The 15,150-nt window shown below is 32.4% G+C and overlaps 1 protein-coding gene across 4 annotated transcripts in view; it reads right to left on the bottom strand.

Moving 5' to 3' along the window:
- The window catches only part of LOC114120883 (transcription factor AP-2-epsilon), a 172,754-nt gene that overhangs the window by 59,062 nt on the left and 98,542 nt on the right, over nt 1-15,150 (bottom strand). Inside the window, exon 1 of one of the 4 annotated variants that reach the window (XM_027982959.2) lies at nt 12,201-13,069. The exons of the other annotated variants lie outside the window; for them this stretch is intronic. Within the exon in view, the coding sequence (XP_027838760.1) occupies nt 12,201-12,479 (279 nt within the window). The 5' untranslated portion in view covers nt 12,480-13,069. Of the gene's footprint in view, nt 1-12,200; nt 13,070-15,150 lie in introns of those variants that run through there. 4 annotated transcript variants of the gene reach the window in all.

The raw sequence follows: 15,150 nt of genomic DNA, 5'->3' as shown, positions 1-15,150 counted from the left end.
ATATACTAGAATTTTTAGGCACCGGAGTACTCAAAATAACATTTTGTTCGTCTTTGTCTGGAACTTGTGTTAAATTTGAAACCGAAACATCTCTATTATTTGTTACATTAGAACTATTCTTTACACACCTCACTTTTGATACAAAATAGTCATTTATACTTCGTTTCATGGCTGAACTAATATAATATTTTTAACGTTAACTTTAAATACGAATATAGAAAATTATAAGCACAAGTATCCACTATACACACAACATTTATGGAAAAAAATTAGTATTGTAGTAGCAAATATCGCAGACTGTACAGACTATACATCACTACACTCAACACTGCCCGTTTTATCGCTGATATTTATATATTATTGGTCAGTCAGTAAAACTCATAGAAAAACCCACGGATTAAGATATACGACATACGTATCACGTATATGATGAACATATATTTTATCTTACATTGTCGTTGCAACTATATACGTATATTAATATTATGATATCATAGGTTATTGACAATCGTTGATTTTATCTATACATCAGATTCTTTGTGTTATTAACAATATACCAACTCTAACAATAATTATAATCAATAAATTTTGATGAAACTTCTGGGTAACTTTAAAAATATAAAATATAAAAAAATACTATGGCATGAGCCAAGGGGGGGGTCCGGACCCGGGGTCCACCCCCCTGGGTTCGCCACTGAGGTATATTATATTAACTACACATAAGAAAAATAGTATAACTTTATATATGATGTTTATGATGTATATGCATTATTTACAAGCATATATTCATTGATATGATAAACACGAATTTAAATTGAATTTAAGTTTAAGATAAATGACAAAAAAAATTTTAAAGTAACAGTTTATTAATTATAAATTAAATATAGTATGACTACGTTGTATGTAGTATATTTTACTAGGTATAAGGTAAGTAGTAAGTAAATAAATTCATAATTTTTGATGCACCATTGAAGCATATTTATGATTAAAATTTACATAATCTTAAAACATTTAATCTACTTTAAATGATTTATAAATGGAATGCTTTATTTAAATAAAGTTGTTCATAATGTTTATTACAAACCACAAAATATCATATTAAACTATTTATAGTTTATTTATTTTAATGCAGACTTTATTTTTCAGATTAAGTATATTTATATATACAATTACACCATTATACTTGTTAATTTGATTTCTAAGAATTCGATTCAAAATGTGATTATGTAAATGATCAAATATTTTGGACCGAAACAGCTTTTTTGAAATTAAAATCAAAATATATTTGCACGTATTAGCTTAGGTTATATATTATTTTAGAATGTTCTGGTGTATAGGAAAACTGTGCAGTACATTGGTGCACGCGGGCGGTAATGTGATACAATTTATATTAGTTGCTATATAATATTATAGTTGCCTCGATAGAAAAGGTTAACATATTCATGAATTCACTATTTGTAAATATTCAAACCGTTGAGAAGTAACTGCACGTATTATTGCTCAATGTTAATCATTTATTATGTTTATGTAGGTATTATATTATTACGGTAAGGTAATAATAATATAAATGATAATAATTATTAATTTTTTTTTTTTTTTAATAATTACTTTATACCTAATGTGCACATGATTAGATTTCACATGAAGCGAGAGACATAAATACATAATAAGGGAAATTTAACATTATAGCGAATGTAATATTATAAATAATCGAAAGCGTTATTGTTATACGAGTATATATTATAAATTTTGTAATTTATCAGTCGATTTGGCATTGTAGTTATTGTCTTAGAATGTTAAACTTAAATAAATATATTACCACCTATATAAGTTATATTGACAATGCGATTAATGTAAATTCCTATATAATATGAAGTATAATATTGATTAATCCCAGGCATTTTTATACTCTGCTATGCCACATATATAGATTTTGAGTAACACTAATATAAGTCACAACTTTATACTAATTGTCAACTCTAAAATATATTTTCGAACTGTTATCAAAACCTTTGGATTTATGCATTTTTTTTATAAATCATCCCCCGAAGAATGAGTGATTATTATCGACGTTTTATTGTCATATTTCGACTGGAAATTATAAAATAATAATTGTTATAATATAGTTACGCGTGATAAAATATCTGTACACCCGTTCGTAATTTTATTTATTTATTTTTTGTCGTCGAACGAATCCGCTACATTTACCGATTTCAGAGATAATATATATAAAAAAGAACGCGACCTTTATTATATTTTCGTCGTGCTTTTTCCACCGTCTACGAACAAGAAAACAATATTTATGTACTTGCGAAGAAAAGAAAAACACATCGATGTAGGTGCTTGCATTTATACCTATACTGCAGCCATCGCGTTCGCCGCCGTTGCGGGGTTAAACGTGAAGAATTTTCGATAAGAATCATAATATAATAATAATAATAATATATGGACGTGCGTTATAACTTATAATATTCACTATACGCCGACAGACTGTTTTGTGTTGTGCATGATAGCTACAGCGGTGTTTTTCTTTATTATTATTTTTTCTATTGTAAAAACGGTGCGCCGCCATCGTTGGTCAACGCCTTTGGTCTATTGTCATTATATACATTATATTATTATTATTATTATTATTTGGCGTTTTTCGTCGTCGGATCATTATACTCTCTTGCGGGCTCGCATCGTTGTCGTCGTCACTACCGCCGTGTGCGTATCAAATGGCGCCCGATGTTAATTAGCGGATTAAAGAAACGGTAGCAGCTATCCCGTGGTTCAAAAACAATGACGCTCTACACGTTGGTAATAACGCGGGCCAAAACGTACGGAAAAAAGCTGACTGCGCGTGCCGGAGGTGGTAAAAATTCGATTTGGACGGCGGACGAGCGCTCGAGATAAAAAAATAAAAAAAATAAAAAAAAAAACAAAACAAAACAAACACCGCCACCGTCGCCACGGTCTGGATAGACGTCTATTCAACGGCGGCAGTGGTGGCGGCGGCGGTGGCCGTGGCGGCTCGACGAATAATGACGACGACGACGACGCGAGCGGTAATACAATAGCCCGAGACGCGCTGCGGAGATCGCGCGGGCTCCTGTGCGACGAAAATCAATTGAAACAATGGTCGTATAGGAAACGTATTATGTATATGATAATCATAATAATAGTAATAATAATAATAATAATAATAATGATAATAATAATAAATAACAATAATGCGCTCGTCAGTGTGTGCGTGTGTATTGTGAGGGCGGCTGTGTGAAAATATTTATTACCGATCCATATAATAATAATAATAATATATAGATTGATGGCGACAAAAGACTAATATATAATATTATGTTGAGTACGGGTAAAATAAATAATAACGCATAAGTTACTCATTACTCTAATGAGTCTAATGACGCTACATATACTGTATATTATTATCTATATTATATACTCAACCTACTAATTATCATAGTAATATGTCATATTTCAATTTTAACGTTTTAAACTCCTATGTAATATATTAATACCTATATGTATATTATATAGTCCTCGAAAAAAATATTATTTTTTTATAGTTATACGAATATTATATTTTATAAAATACATTTTTAAATAGTCAAATATTATTAAATGCTTAATGTATTGGAAACCGTTTAAAATATTATTACATTTTAGACCAATTACCTACATTAAATCTAGCGTACAAGCTATAATATTCATAATTTAATTTGATATAAAATCTCCTAAGATAATAACTTTGTAACCATGTTTCCAGACTTTTGTCTGCTCTACAATTTGTATTATTCAACGAGTGACTTAATTCGTTTACATTTTAAAAGTAACTTATTACCTAACATTGAATTATTTATGGTGTTTAATTATATCTACGCACGTTTTACTAACAGCTTGAATGTCTAAATACTATCTAAATACAGTTTATTTATTATATTATTTTATCAATAATAATGGATACCGACTTCAAATTCTCAGTGGCTGCAATATCATCGTATTGTTTTGACGCAGACTTATTACAACTATCGCGGTCCATAAGAAGGATCGACGGGGGAGGGGAAAAATTCCTTAATCGGAACACCACTTATCCTCCACGAGTATGCGTGTACAATGATAACGTCGTTATTCCATACCACAAATCTCGAAGATGAGTGTTTACGATTTTCTTCAAGCCATATCATGTCATATTACGAACCAATATTATATTTATAGATAGGTATACTTGAATTTTTTAAGACAAAACATCTTGATCTCGCAAAGTCTAAACGGTTTTGTCACAATAATTTTATTGGAAACGGTATTATTTTTTTTGTCTACATAGAAATGAATTAATTAATTTTTCTTTTTGGACTAAAGTACTAGTAAGAAAATTAATCGCGTATAGTATAGCAACGATTCCTTTTGACGCGATGAATATATTTCAATGGAAAGTCGGTTCGTTCCGATTCACTATTGTTATCTGATTGAATTTAATTAAAAAACGTAATCTTAAACTTTATTGTTATACTACCATTTATACTACCTGTCCGACTTACGCGCACGCATTATTAACACCGAACTACGAGTACCTATAACCACGATGAATAAATAATATAATGTAGTATTCATTATGCTTGTAGTATTGAAGTAGGTATAACAGAAAACTCGAAAACCATAAACAGGTCTGCGGCCTAATGCTGTTTAATCGAAATTTGTATTTTAATTAAAAACACTATATTTAAGCGGTTTCCGGGGTAGTGTAGAATGCGTGACTCGCGTTTATTTTTATATCGCAGCATTATATTATAACATTGCACCACGTAACAAAATTGTGCTCAGAATTAAAGTGGAATATAACAATAGTACATATACCTATAGTAGCGGATTTGAATACTGTTATCAACTGTGCATACTGCATATAGTGTATTATAGTAAGCGAGGTTATATTATAATCAAACATAGACGATCACGCGGTGTGAAAGAAGATTAAAGTCACGCGGGAGTGTATAGTTATAAACGGAACTCGCGGTTTTTTTGGAAGTAATTCTAAACGCAATCGGTTCGCCGACTCAGGCCGGTGGAGAAAGGTCAACACATTTGTTGATCATCAACGGTTATCGATCTCCGGCTAGCCCGAAAATCGTCGTCGAGCGCCTATACAGATGACGTGATGCTGCGGCTTTGTCGGCTGGACGCGGGTACGGTGGGCGGGTTATTTTTCGAGCCGGTTATAAAACTTATATATATATATATATATATACCTATTACATATACATGTGTACAGTGTACGTATATATAATACGCGTACGTAGGTATACTCGCGCACATAGATTTACACACTTATACATACATATACACACGCGCACGCGCTCGTGCACACATATTATAATGTATACACATATCTGTATATGTATATATATATATATATATGTTGTAAATAGTAAAACTCGCGCATGTGAGTGTACGTTTGAGCGTATATGTGTTTGTGTGCGTACAGAGTGGTCTGGAATGTTGTCCTAAGGCGAACCCAGAGGCCAGGCCCCCGAAGCGTAAGCGTATATATACATTTATGTACATACGTACATACATAAATATACATACAGGTGGTATCTTCGAACGGGGTCACCGGAGTCAGGATTCAACGGCAAGAGAGAGAGAGAAAGAAAAAGAGTATGGTAAGAAAAACGAAAAGAAAAAATACGCGCTCGCCGGTAGTCCATTTTGAGAGAAATCGACGAAAAAAAAGCAACGTTTATTATAAGATGTTAACGCGCGCGTTAAATGTGGATTACATTTTAATATTTAAGCAAAAATCTGGTTCACATTCCTCGAATAAACCGGTATTTAATGAATCTGAATAATAATTGCGGACGACGAAGGCAATCTTAACGAGAGTAGCGGCAGTTCTTGTGTTTATATTATTATCATAAATTTTTTTTAAATACTAAATTACATTTTAATATTACGTCGGGTGTAAGATTTGGAATTGATTAACTTTAATATATTGACCGTGTAAAATAAACGACACACCACACACGATACGAGTGGAAAAGAATTAAAGAAAGTCTTCAAGACCACCGAAATAAGGGATTGTTTTGACAAATAAAATATGACTGGAATCTATCTATATGTATGTACAGCTTTATTTTAATCATCAGGCAGGTTTACGCGATACATTATTATAATATGTGCATAATATATTATGTATACAGCAAGTTGAACAAATTTGGATCGTGATTAAGGATAAGAATAGAAATAAATTTAAAAATGTATATTCACGCGAGTCGATAGTGTTTCTTTTATACAAACGAATGCTACTAACTTCAGAAATAGATGATACTGAATAAAAGATTAAAAACAGTTGTACCTTCACATACGTCATACACATATACAAAGGCTGTACATTGTACAATACAAAAATACTAGTTATAAGAACCGTGGTAACATATTTCGGAATATAAATATATATATAGTATATACAATATGATTCTAATATATAATTACGAGTGATCACATGAGCTTTATGTAATGGTTATCGTATTGTACAGTTGTGCATTATGTCTTCAAGACTTGAAGTTTTATATAATGAAGTACGTGAGATTGTTAAAATAAGTTAACTTCGACATGAACAACCATCGATTTTGAGTCAGCGATGATGTTCCGTTAATAACATTATAATACTCCCCATGAAGCTATATCAATTTCATAATACTACGCGTCTGTTGTAAACTAAACTAACGTAATAATTTTAAATAAATACGTTCAATATTACAACACGACTTCTGTTCATTATTTATACATAGGTGATAGGTAATGTATATACATCATATTATCAATAACGGATTTACAATATAGGTATTCTTTATCACTTTTGAAGATTTATATAATCAATATAATTAAATCAGATGTGGGTAAGATAAAGATAGTATTACATGGAATAATAAAAATTCTTTGTCGTTTGGATATAAGTATGTAAATGAATAAATGCATGTAAATATGACGCAAGATGCCAAGATAATATTGTTTTTTGTTATAATCCATCAGGTTAAAGTAACAATTAAAAATCATCTAGAGAAGGGTAAAATAACATAAAAATATTTTCTCCTTTTATTGACAGTTATTATTTACTATAATTGGAAGTATGACGTATTAACGTGTCAATCATGAAAATGAAACTGATAACCAAATTGTTCTTGTTTTTTAATGGCTTTTGTAAACTTATGGGATGATTTCGTAACACTTTAATATTATATGATAAATACTTTTAACAACTTAATAGTAAATATATAGCTACGAGACCAATACGTCTATACTCATTTAATAATTCCACGCACATAAGTTCACACTGATAATGTTAAGCCAACGTATATAGAACCAGTAGGTATACTCGTATACATTGTAATGTAAGAACAAGCAGCAGGCAGCGAAACAAGGAGCCATTATTGTACTACTGCAGTAACAATTGGTTAATGTGGTCGTTTTTCACATTCTTAAGATTCTATCGTGTGCTTTCGGATTTCCTTGATGTCCTCGTCGTTCGAGACAGACGCCAAAGATTCCGCTCTGCTATTTTCCCCTAATCGAAACATACAAAACTCGAAAAAAAAATTCGCTTACAAGCCAGGCAGTTTTCAAAGAGAGCCGAAAATAGGACAGTCGAATGGATGGAAAAAAAATAACAACAAATGTCGACGAAAATTGTGTGATTTCAAATTCCATGGTGCATGGTCAATGTTCTTAGAATTTCATTTTACCAGGCACCGAGTTAGCAGTTTACTGTTTTACCGTTAGCAGAATCGAACGATAAGGCGAAATCATCATCGTCGGCTGACGTTTTCTTTTCGGGAGACGCATAAAGTCAAAGTCGCGTGCACCATTCGTACTTATATTATTTTGCGCCTATACATAAATCGACGTGTTTCGTTTTAGATTTTCCGCCAATTGCTGCAACTAGCAAGCGCGCGCGCATCAGCGCTTTCTAAATTCCAGATATTCACTCCCACAGTTCACATGGAATGCGTATGTATACGTATAGTTGTCCCATTGCCATATATATATGTGTGTGTGTATGTGTGTAATATAGTATATTATGGTACTTGACGTACTTAGTGCAACATTACTTATATTCTCGTCTTCCTATATACTGTACACGTATATATACATATTATAGTGGTGGCATACGTTAATTATATATACGCGCATCTGAGCTTCGCTACATAATGGAACGTTTCGTCGGTTTAAGAGAGATGACTAGAAATGTCACGATGGAAGTTTTTCAGACCATGGTCGCACAAAAAAGGTCACTTAGGTCAATTTCGCGGTAAAAGGGTCACCGGCGGCAATGGATGATGTGGGAACAAACGTGAGTGCAATTGATTCGATATGGAGAGAAAAATAAAACACGCTAATTTAAAGACCGTACTCATTTTTAAAAAAAATATTGTATTCAATTACATCGTAAATGTGTGCAAGTGCATTGGTGCGCAAACGTTTGGGATGCATACTATAATAAGTTCGTGGCGCGTGCCTATCTAAATGTATACCTAGTGTATAGATACACACTGCAATTCAAATACGTCCCATTATTATTAAACACCCGTTCTTTATGGTTAGGCGAATGGTTTTTATTCAGACGAAATATTTTCATTATTTCAATTATGTACACGATTTTCTTTCCGCGGAAAGAATATGGAAATATGTCAGTAATGTCACCATTGAGTCAAAACAGTTATGAAACAAAATTACCTATAATAAGGATAATATATATAATGTATACACTTTACGATAAACTATAAACGAGTTATTATACTATATAATCATTATAACTTTAAGGTACATCGAACACAATATTACTATCCTGAATTGTAATAAGTACCTACCTATACGTATAGGTACTATGAAAAATTATATAAAGTAAATTGAATTGTTGCAAAATATTCGTGTTATGTGATTTTTAATGCGTTAATATATAATAATAATAGTAATAATTATAATAATAATGAGAAGGTGATACTCAATATAATAAAATTGTAAATGTAGGTGCCTACTACCTAGTACCTACCTATCTATAATATCGATACCATCACAATAAGAATTCTCAAATGTACCTATTGCTTTACTTGCATCAATTGTAATTTTAAAATCACGTTAAAAGAACGTTTCTTGGAAAAAGATTTCACATCATGGATTTGCTAGAATATTTTTTCATGTATTATGTGTAAGAATAGGCATTTTTACATTGTTATTTTGAATGAAACGGAAGTCAGTCTAAGGACAGTATTTTTTCGTTTTTGGGTCTGAGGAGTTTGTGTATCCCTGTTGGATACATTTCATTGTACCCTAATGGTTTTAAACGAGATAAAAAATCGAATGGTTCATATATTAAACCTACCAAAACTGTTTTCTGCAGTTATATATAATGTACATATACAACTCAATATTGGTATTTATTATATAAGCGTTTTTAGGGATATAAATGGGTAGGTATATAAACGAGATTTAAAAAAAAATGGTAAATATTTGTAGATCTTGTATATTGTATATAATATATATAAAATATACGTATATATAATCTGTACGAGATATATAAATAAAGTATTTTTAATACACTGAATACATAATAATATATTTAGTAATTTTTTTTTTTTTAGAAGCAGTACACGTATATTCGATTTCATGTAAATCTAAAAACACTAATTTAATAGACTCTCAAAGAACACATTATTTTGAAGATTTAAAAAAAGCATGCTGAAGTACCGGAGACTGTCTATAAAGTTACATACAGAATTTAACTCGGTAAACCTCAAGACCTTGACAGTCCGTACTTCATTGCCGTTACGATTGCAGAACGGTCATTGATACTCGAACGATGTCGTTTTGATAAATGGCGCTGAATTTAAAACAGGAACTTTCCCCACATGCGCGCACACACACAAGTAGATTTAATGGTTGGACAGCAAAGTCGACGTTGTCAGATGAATATTTGCGCCAACAAACTAACGAGACAGACTTTCTAGAAGGGCGGGGACTTTAAGGACCTAAATTGTCAATTAAAAAAAAAATAAAAGCACTACACAGAAATCATATATATTTTTCTAATTTATAGTATTATTTTTCATGTTTTTCGATAATCACATAGGTATAGTATCGGCAATATACATGCCTATAACCATATGTGTATATACGTACTACGTAGTTATACTGTAAAACCTGCAGTCGATTCGATAATTGAATATTGAAATAACGGAATGACTGTAAACTCTGACCTCGAAGACGACTATCGCATTTATAAGATTTCTAGAAAACCAAACGCAGTCTGCTTTGACACGAAGTATGAATAAGCTGCGGTTTTCAGTTAGATAAGCACAGCGAATTCGTTTCAAACGAGCTTTAACAAAACTTTTACAAACATTATATAACACGCTTATACAAGCGGTTGTACGACATTCATTAATAATGATTTAAAAAAATTTAGCACTGCAATTTGCAGTGTTAATTTAACAATCATATTAATTATAATACGATGATTTACTAAGACGCGTTATAATTTAGTCCCTGTTTAATTTATAAACTAATAAATAATTATTGTAGTCATCTATTAACAAAAGTATTTAAACTGCAGAACAAAAATGATTCGAGTGATATGCGTAAAATCAGCGGCTATTAAAGTCTCTTGAGTTATTTCAAATTTACGTCAGAAATTGGTTATTTAATATTAACCATTAAATACATTATAGATATAATACGCGCAATATTCAGATTATTTATTTATTTATTCGTGCGTTATGATATGTCCAACATAATTTAAGTATAAAACATCGATAATATTTTAAAATAATTGGGGTTGAATACGAGAGATCACTTCCATGCAGTTACCCACTGTACCGGGCAGCATGAAAGAGACTTCTGATTTAGTTGGCATAGCCGAACTTATAATATCTTAATTTTATTTATCTTCCAGTCATATATTAGAAAACGAAAATAGTAAATTATGATAACTATTATTTACGATATTTTTTTTTATTCATTTATTAATATACTATAGTTTATAAGTATTTACTTATCTGCAGATTTTTAATTTTTATTTTAAGACCATGACGATTTCTTTACTTGAATAAAAAATACACATAATATATTTTTTTATCAAGCATCGAATTTGTACCAGATGGTGTGAATTGATCTGAATGCATATAAAAAAAGTAGGTCAGCGCATTTCGATGGTGGACGTTTATCCATCGTCCCTTCGGTCCACGGACAGGATAGTGTAATTTTACTACATAATATGATATTCAATTTGAATGCAATATGATTGTATTCAATAAAAAACGATTCTGAGCGGACGAGGGGATCTTTTTTATTTAATTTTATTCGTTTCTAAGGTGATAAACAAAGCCGTAATTATTTTATACTACATAATCGTGAAGTTGTACATTTTTTTCCTTTAACCGCTTTTATTTCGAGTATCATTTCGAAAATCGAAAAATGACCTCTTTAAAGTATACCAGCTCAAGAAAATTACCTTCCGGAAAATATGCTACACTTGTACTTTCGAGCAAGTTTAGAGGAAGAAAAAATGTTTACAGAATAAAAAAGAAATAAACATCATTGTAAAACCAATACATTCCTCGCTCCTCTCAGAATCTAAAATATTTTTTTAAATATAAATTTTTAAAAATATAAAATGTTGAAAATGAACTAACTAATAACTTGTTTCTACCACAAGGTCCAATGCTAAAACGATAATAATTTATATTTCTCATCGGTAGCTCAAGTGCGACGGCGGAGGTGGCATAGATATCGTGCAAGCGTGCATGCGTCTAGCCTTTCACTGTAGTTCGGAACAGCAGTAATAACGGCAGATCGCGATTTGGTTACGATAAATGAGTATCGAAGAATTCACGCATTTTATAATTTATATACGATTTACTGTCGGAAACAAAAACATACACAATTTTAAAAAACTACCCCGAGATCCTGGTACATTTATTTTAGAGAATGTAATTTAAATTGCTAGAATTGCAAACAAATATATATAAACATACCGATCACTGATCAGACACTATATTGATGAATAAGTGGTTGAGGGAGAAAGAGGAAGGGGATATAATTGAGATAAATTGGAGGGGCAGTACGAGTGATACCTATAAATATATACATATGTGTAAAATACACTCGTTACACGATAATAGATTATCGGAGATCGCGGCAGCAGCGACACGTACCTCATCGTCCGATTGCCTCAGGTCCTCTTCTTCCTGTTCATCCGGTTGGTCGTTCCGGTGCCGGTGCCGCAAGTACACGCTGTTTTCATGGCGCTGCAAATGCAGCGGGGACAGCGACCCTCCGTCTTCGACGATTTCCCGCTTACGCCGTTTCGCGTTATCGTTGTCACTGCAGTTTTCGTTGTTGTTATTATTGTTGTTGATGATGATGACGTCGCCGCCTTGGTTGTCCATCGAACCTTCGTCACCTTCCATGACCAGTATATCTTTGATATTCATAGCGACTTATGACGTCACATTATACTAGCGTCACGTGGCCATCGCCCGAGGTAGAGCTGGTTGTAGATGTACGATATTATACGAGTAGTGGGTGAAGGGGGTAGTTTCTGACAACGTGATCGGATCACGAAGATCGGGTGGTTGTACGTAAATATGATACGAGAAAACGAAAAAAAAAAATAATAATAATAATACAAATAAAAATATACAGAAAAAACTAGAGTGGTCACCGGCGGAAGGCTCGGAGCTATGTGTACGGTTTGGCCCTGAAGCGGTTTTACCTGTCTCCGTCGTATAACCGCAACGGTATATCGATGTGCGTTATATTCGCGTACAACAATCGATAGTCGTAGCGATTTTGTCGGGTAGGTATCATGATTATGCCGTACGCTACTACGCACACGCACGTACGATTTTACCGCAGTAACTTGTATAGTGACGGCCGCGGTGCTATCGATGTTTGTTCGGGTCCAGGTCAAACAGCATCCAACAGGTTTTCGTAGTAGGTACGTATCGTGTCGTAGGCGACGTTTGAGCGCGCGCACACGCACACACACACACTCAAGTACATTCTCTTCCTCCACCCCGGGCGCCGGAACCACACGAGCGCGCGCATACACAGCACATGCGAGACCATTATCGAGTGTGTTTGAGGTGGTCGCAGTACATGCGGCGAGGCCCGAGAGAGATATAGAGACAGAGTGATTGAAAGAGAGGGAAAGATGAGAGACATATACAATATAAGTATTATATTATATGTGTGTGTGTGTGTGTATGCGCTCGCTCACCTGTTCGCCGCCGTTCAGTGGTCGTCAAAACGAACTCGTGGAGACGTATTATATACACGTATAAATATTGTACGTACATGTTATGACCTCACGGAAAGCCAAAACTAGGCCGCCATCGACGCCGCCGCTGCTGCCGCCGGTTACACGCTGTATATTATTTTCCTTGTCCCATTTATCAAATAATAATAATAACAATAAAAGTCTTTTATCGACTCAATACAAAGGATCAGCGATTTGTCCTCATCGAATTTTGCAATAATCTCGTGGATATGTAAGTGAACTCGTACAACGTCGATGGCTATAGCGCTCTTTTGATCTTTACGCCGTCGAGTAGTAGCCATTATTTATATGTATATATCTTATTTAATCGACGACCAATGCGATTTTGTTAACAATTTTCGTGAACACCGTAACAACGTATATATGTATAAGTCACGCGTATTGTTGTATTGGCAGGCATTATGTCACACGGTCGAACATTATATACAATGTTTGCACCATCTAGCGCTGGCGCTACAGCATCAAATTTCATACCTTCGATTGAAATTATTTCGATGTACGTATAGCATTGGATTATATGAAAAAAATAGTGTGGACATCTAGAAGTTATATTTTCACTACGTGCTTTGTAAAAAAAAAAAATCCTATTTCCGATTAACAACAAAACGAAGCAAATTCAATGTATTATACGAATAATAATAACGAAAAACGATGACAGCAGATGATTTAGTGTTTATTTTCAATACTCAAAACATAGGTACCTACATAATTTATATTTATTATTTTAATAATAAGAGTATATACTATATATATTTATTTATAATGATCATACTGGTAGATTATTATTATTATTATTATTATTCTAATCCGTCCATAATAACTGTATAAGTTCTTATAAGACAAATATTTTAAGTTTAGAAAACTCGCTATATTATGTCCAAAGTCTCAACATTTACAAATTGTTTAATAAATATATATTTTGACCAAAATCAGGTGAGTTTTTCTAAAAACTAATTAAAAAACATCGGAACTAATTAAGTTACTAGTTTTGCTAACACAAGTCTTGCTAATATTCACTGTATATACTCGTATTATGCTAGGTAGTGCTTATTTTCAACCGTTATATTATAGTCGATCACGTTATATTATACACTTAAAGTGTATTATAATGATTATTTCGGCGGAGTTTTTATATATCTATATATTATTATCATTATATACGATTATAACAAATCATGTTACCTACTGCCACCTCTGCCCACGCACGGTTTTGGCATGCACCCATTTTTCATAACCCCACTCGCGCGACCCGTCACCGTTGTATACGATTGTGCACCGTTAACCCTGACTAAATTAAACACAAACATTAATAATTACTATATTCCGTCCAATGAACGTTGAATACTATGTATTGCAGTGTTATAATATTATTATTGTTGTTAACTTGTACCACCTATACAGTATACACGGTATGAGTATAGAAAATAATAATAATGATAGTCGATACGATAAATATAAGTTTAATTTTGAAACTATAAAACAGTCTTTTCTGTTGTACAATGTCGGCTATTTATCTATATTTTCAAGTTGTGGGTAGGTAGATTTGGATTGTATGAACGTCACATATATAATATATATAGGTAGGTACATAATATATTTGTACAATTTATGTAAATTTTAAAATAATAAGGTTACAGAGAAAGCGTTTATAAATATTACACATATACACGAATAAACGTAGAATAATAATAATTATTATTATAATATATACACTAACACTATATAGGTAAAAAACTCAATTACCGATTGAGCACATTTTAATATCAACATAGTATGAGTATTATGGTGGTCTGCGAGAATAATATTATGATTACTGACGTGAA

Source organism: Aphis gossypii, chromosome 3 (genome assembly GCF_020184175.1).
Source record: "Aphis gossypii isolate Hap1 chromosome 3, ASM2018417v2, whole genome shotgun sequence".
Taxonomy (NCBI): Eukaryota; Metazoa; Arthropoda; class Insecta; order Hemiptera; family Aphididae; genus Aphis; species Aphis gossypii.
The sequence above is the reverse complement of the archived record's forward strand: the minus strand, read 5'-3'. Positions and strand labels throughout refer to the sequence as shown.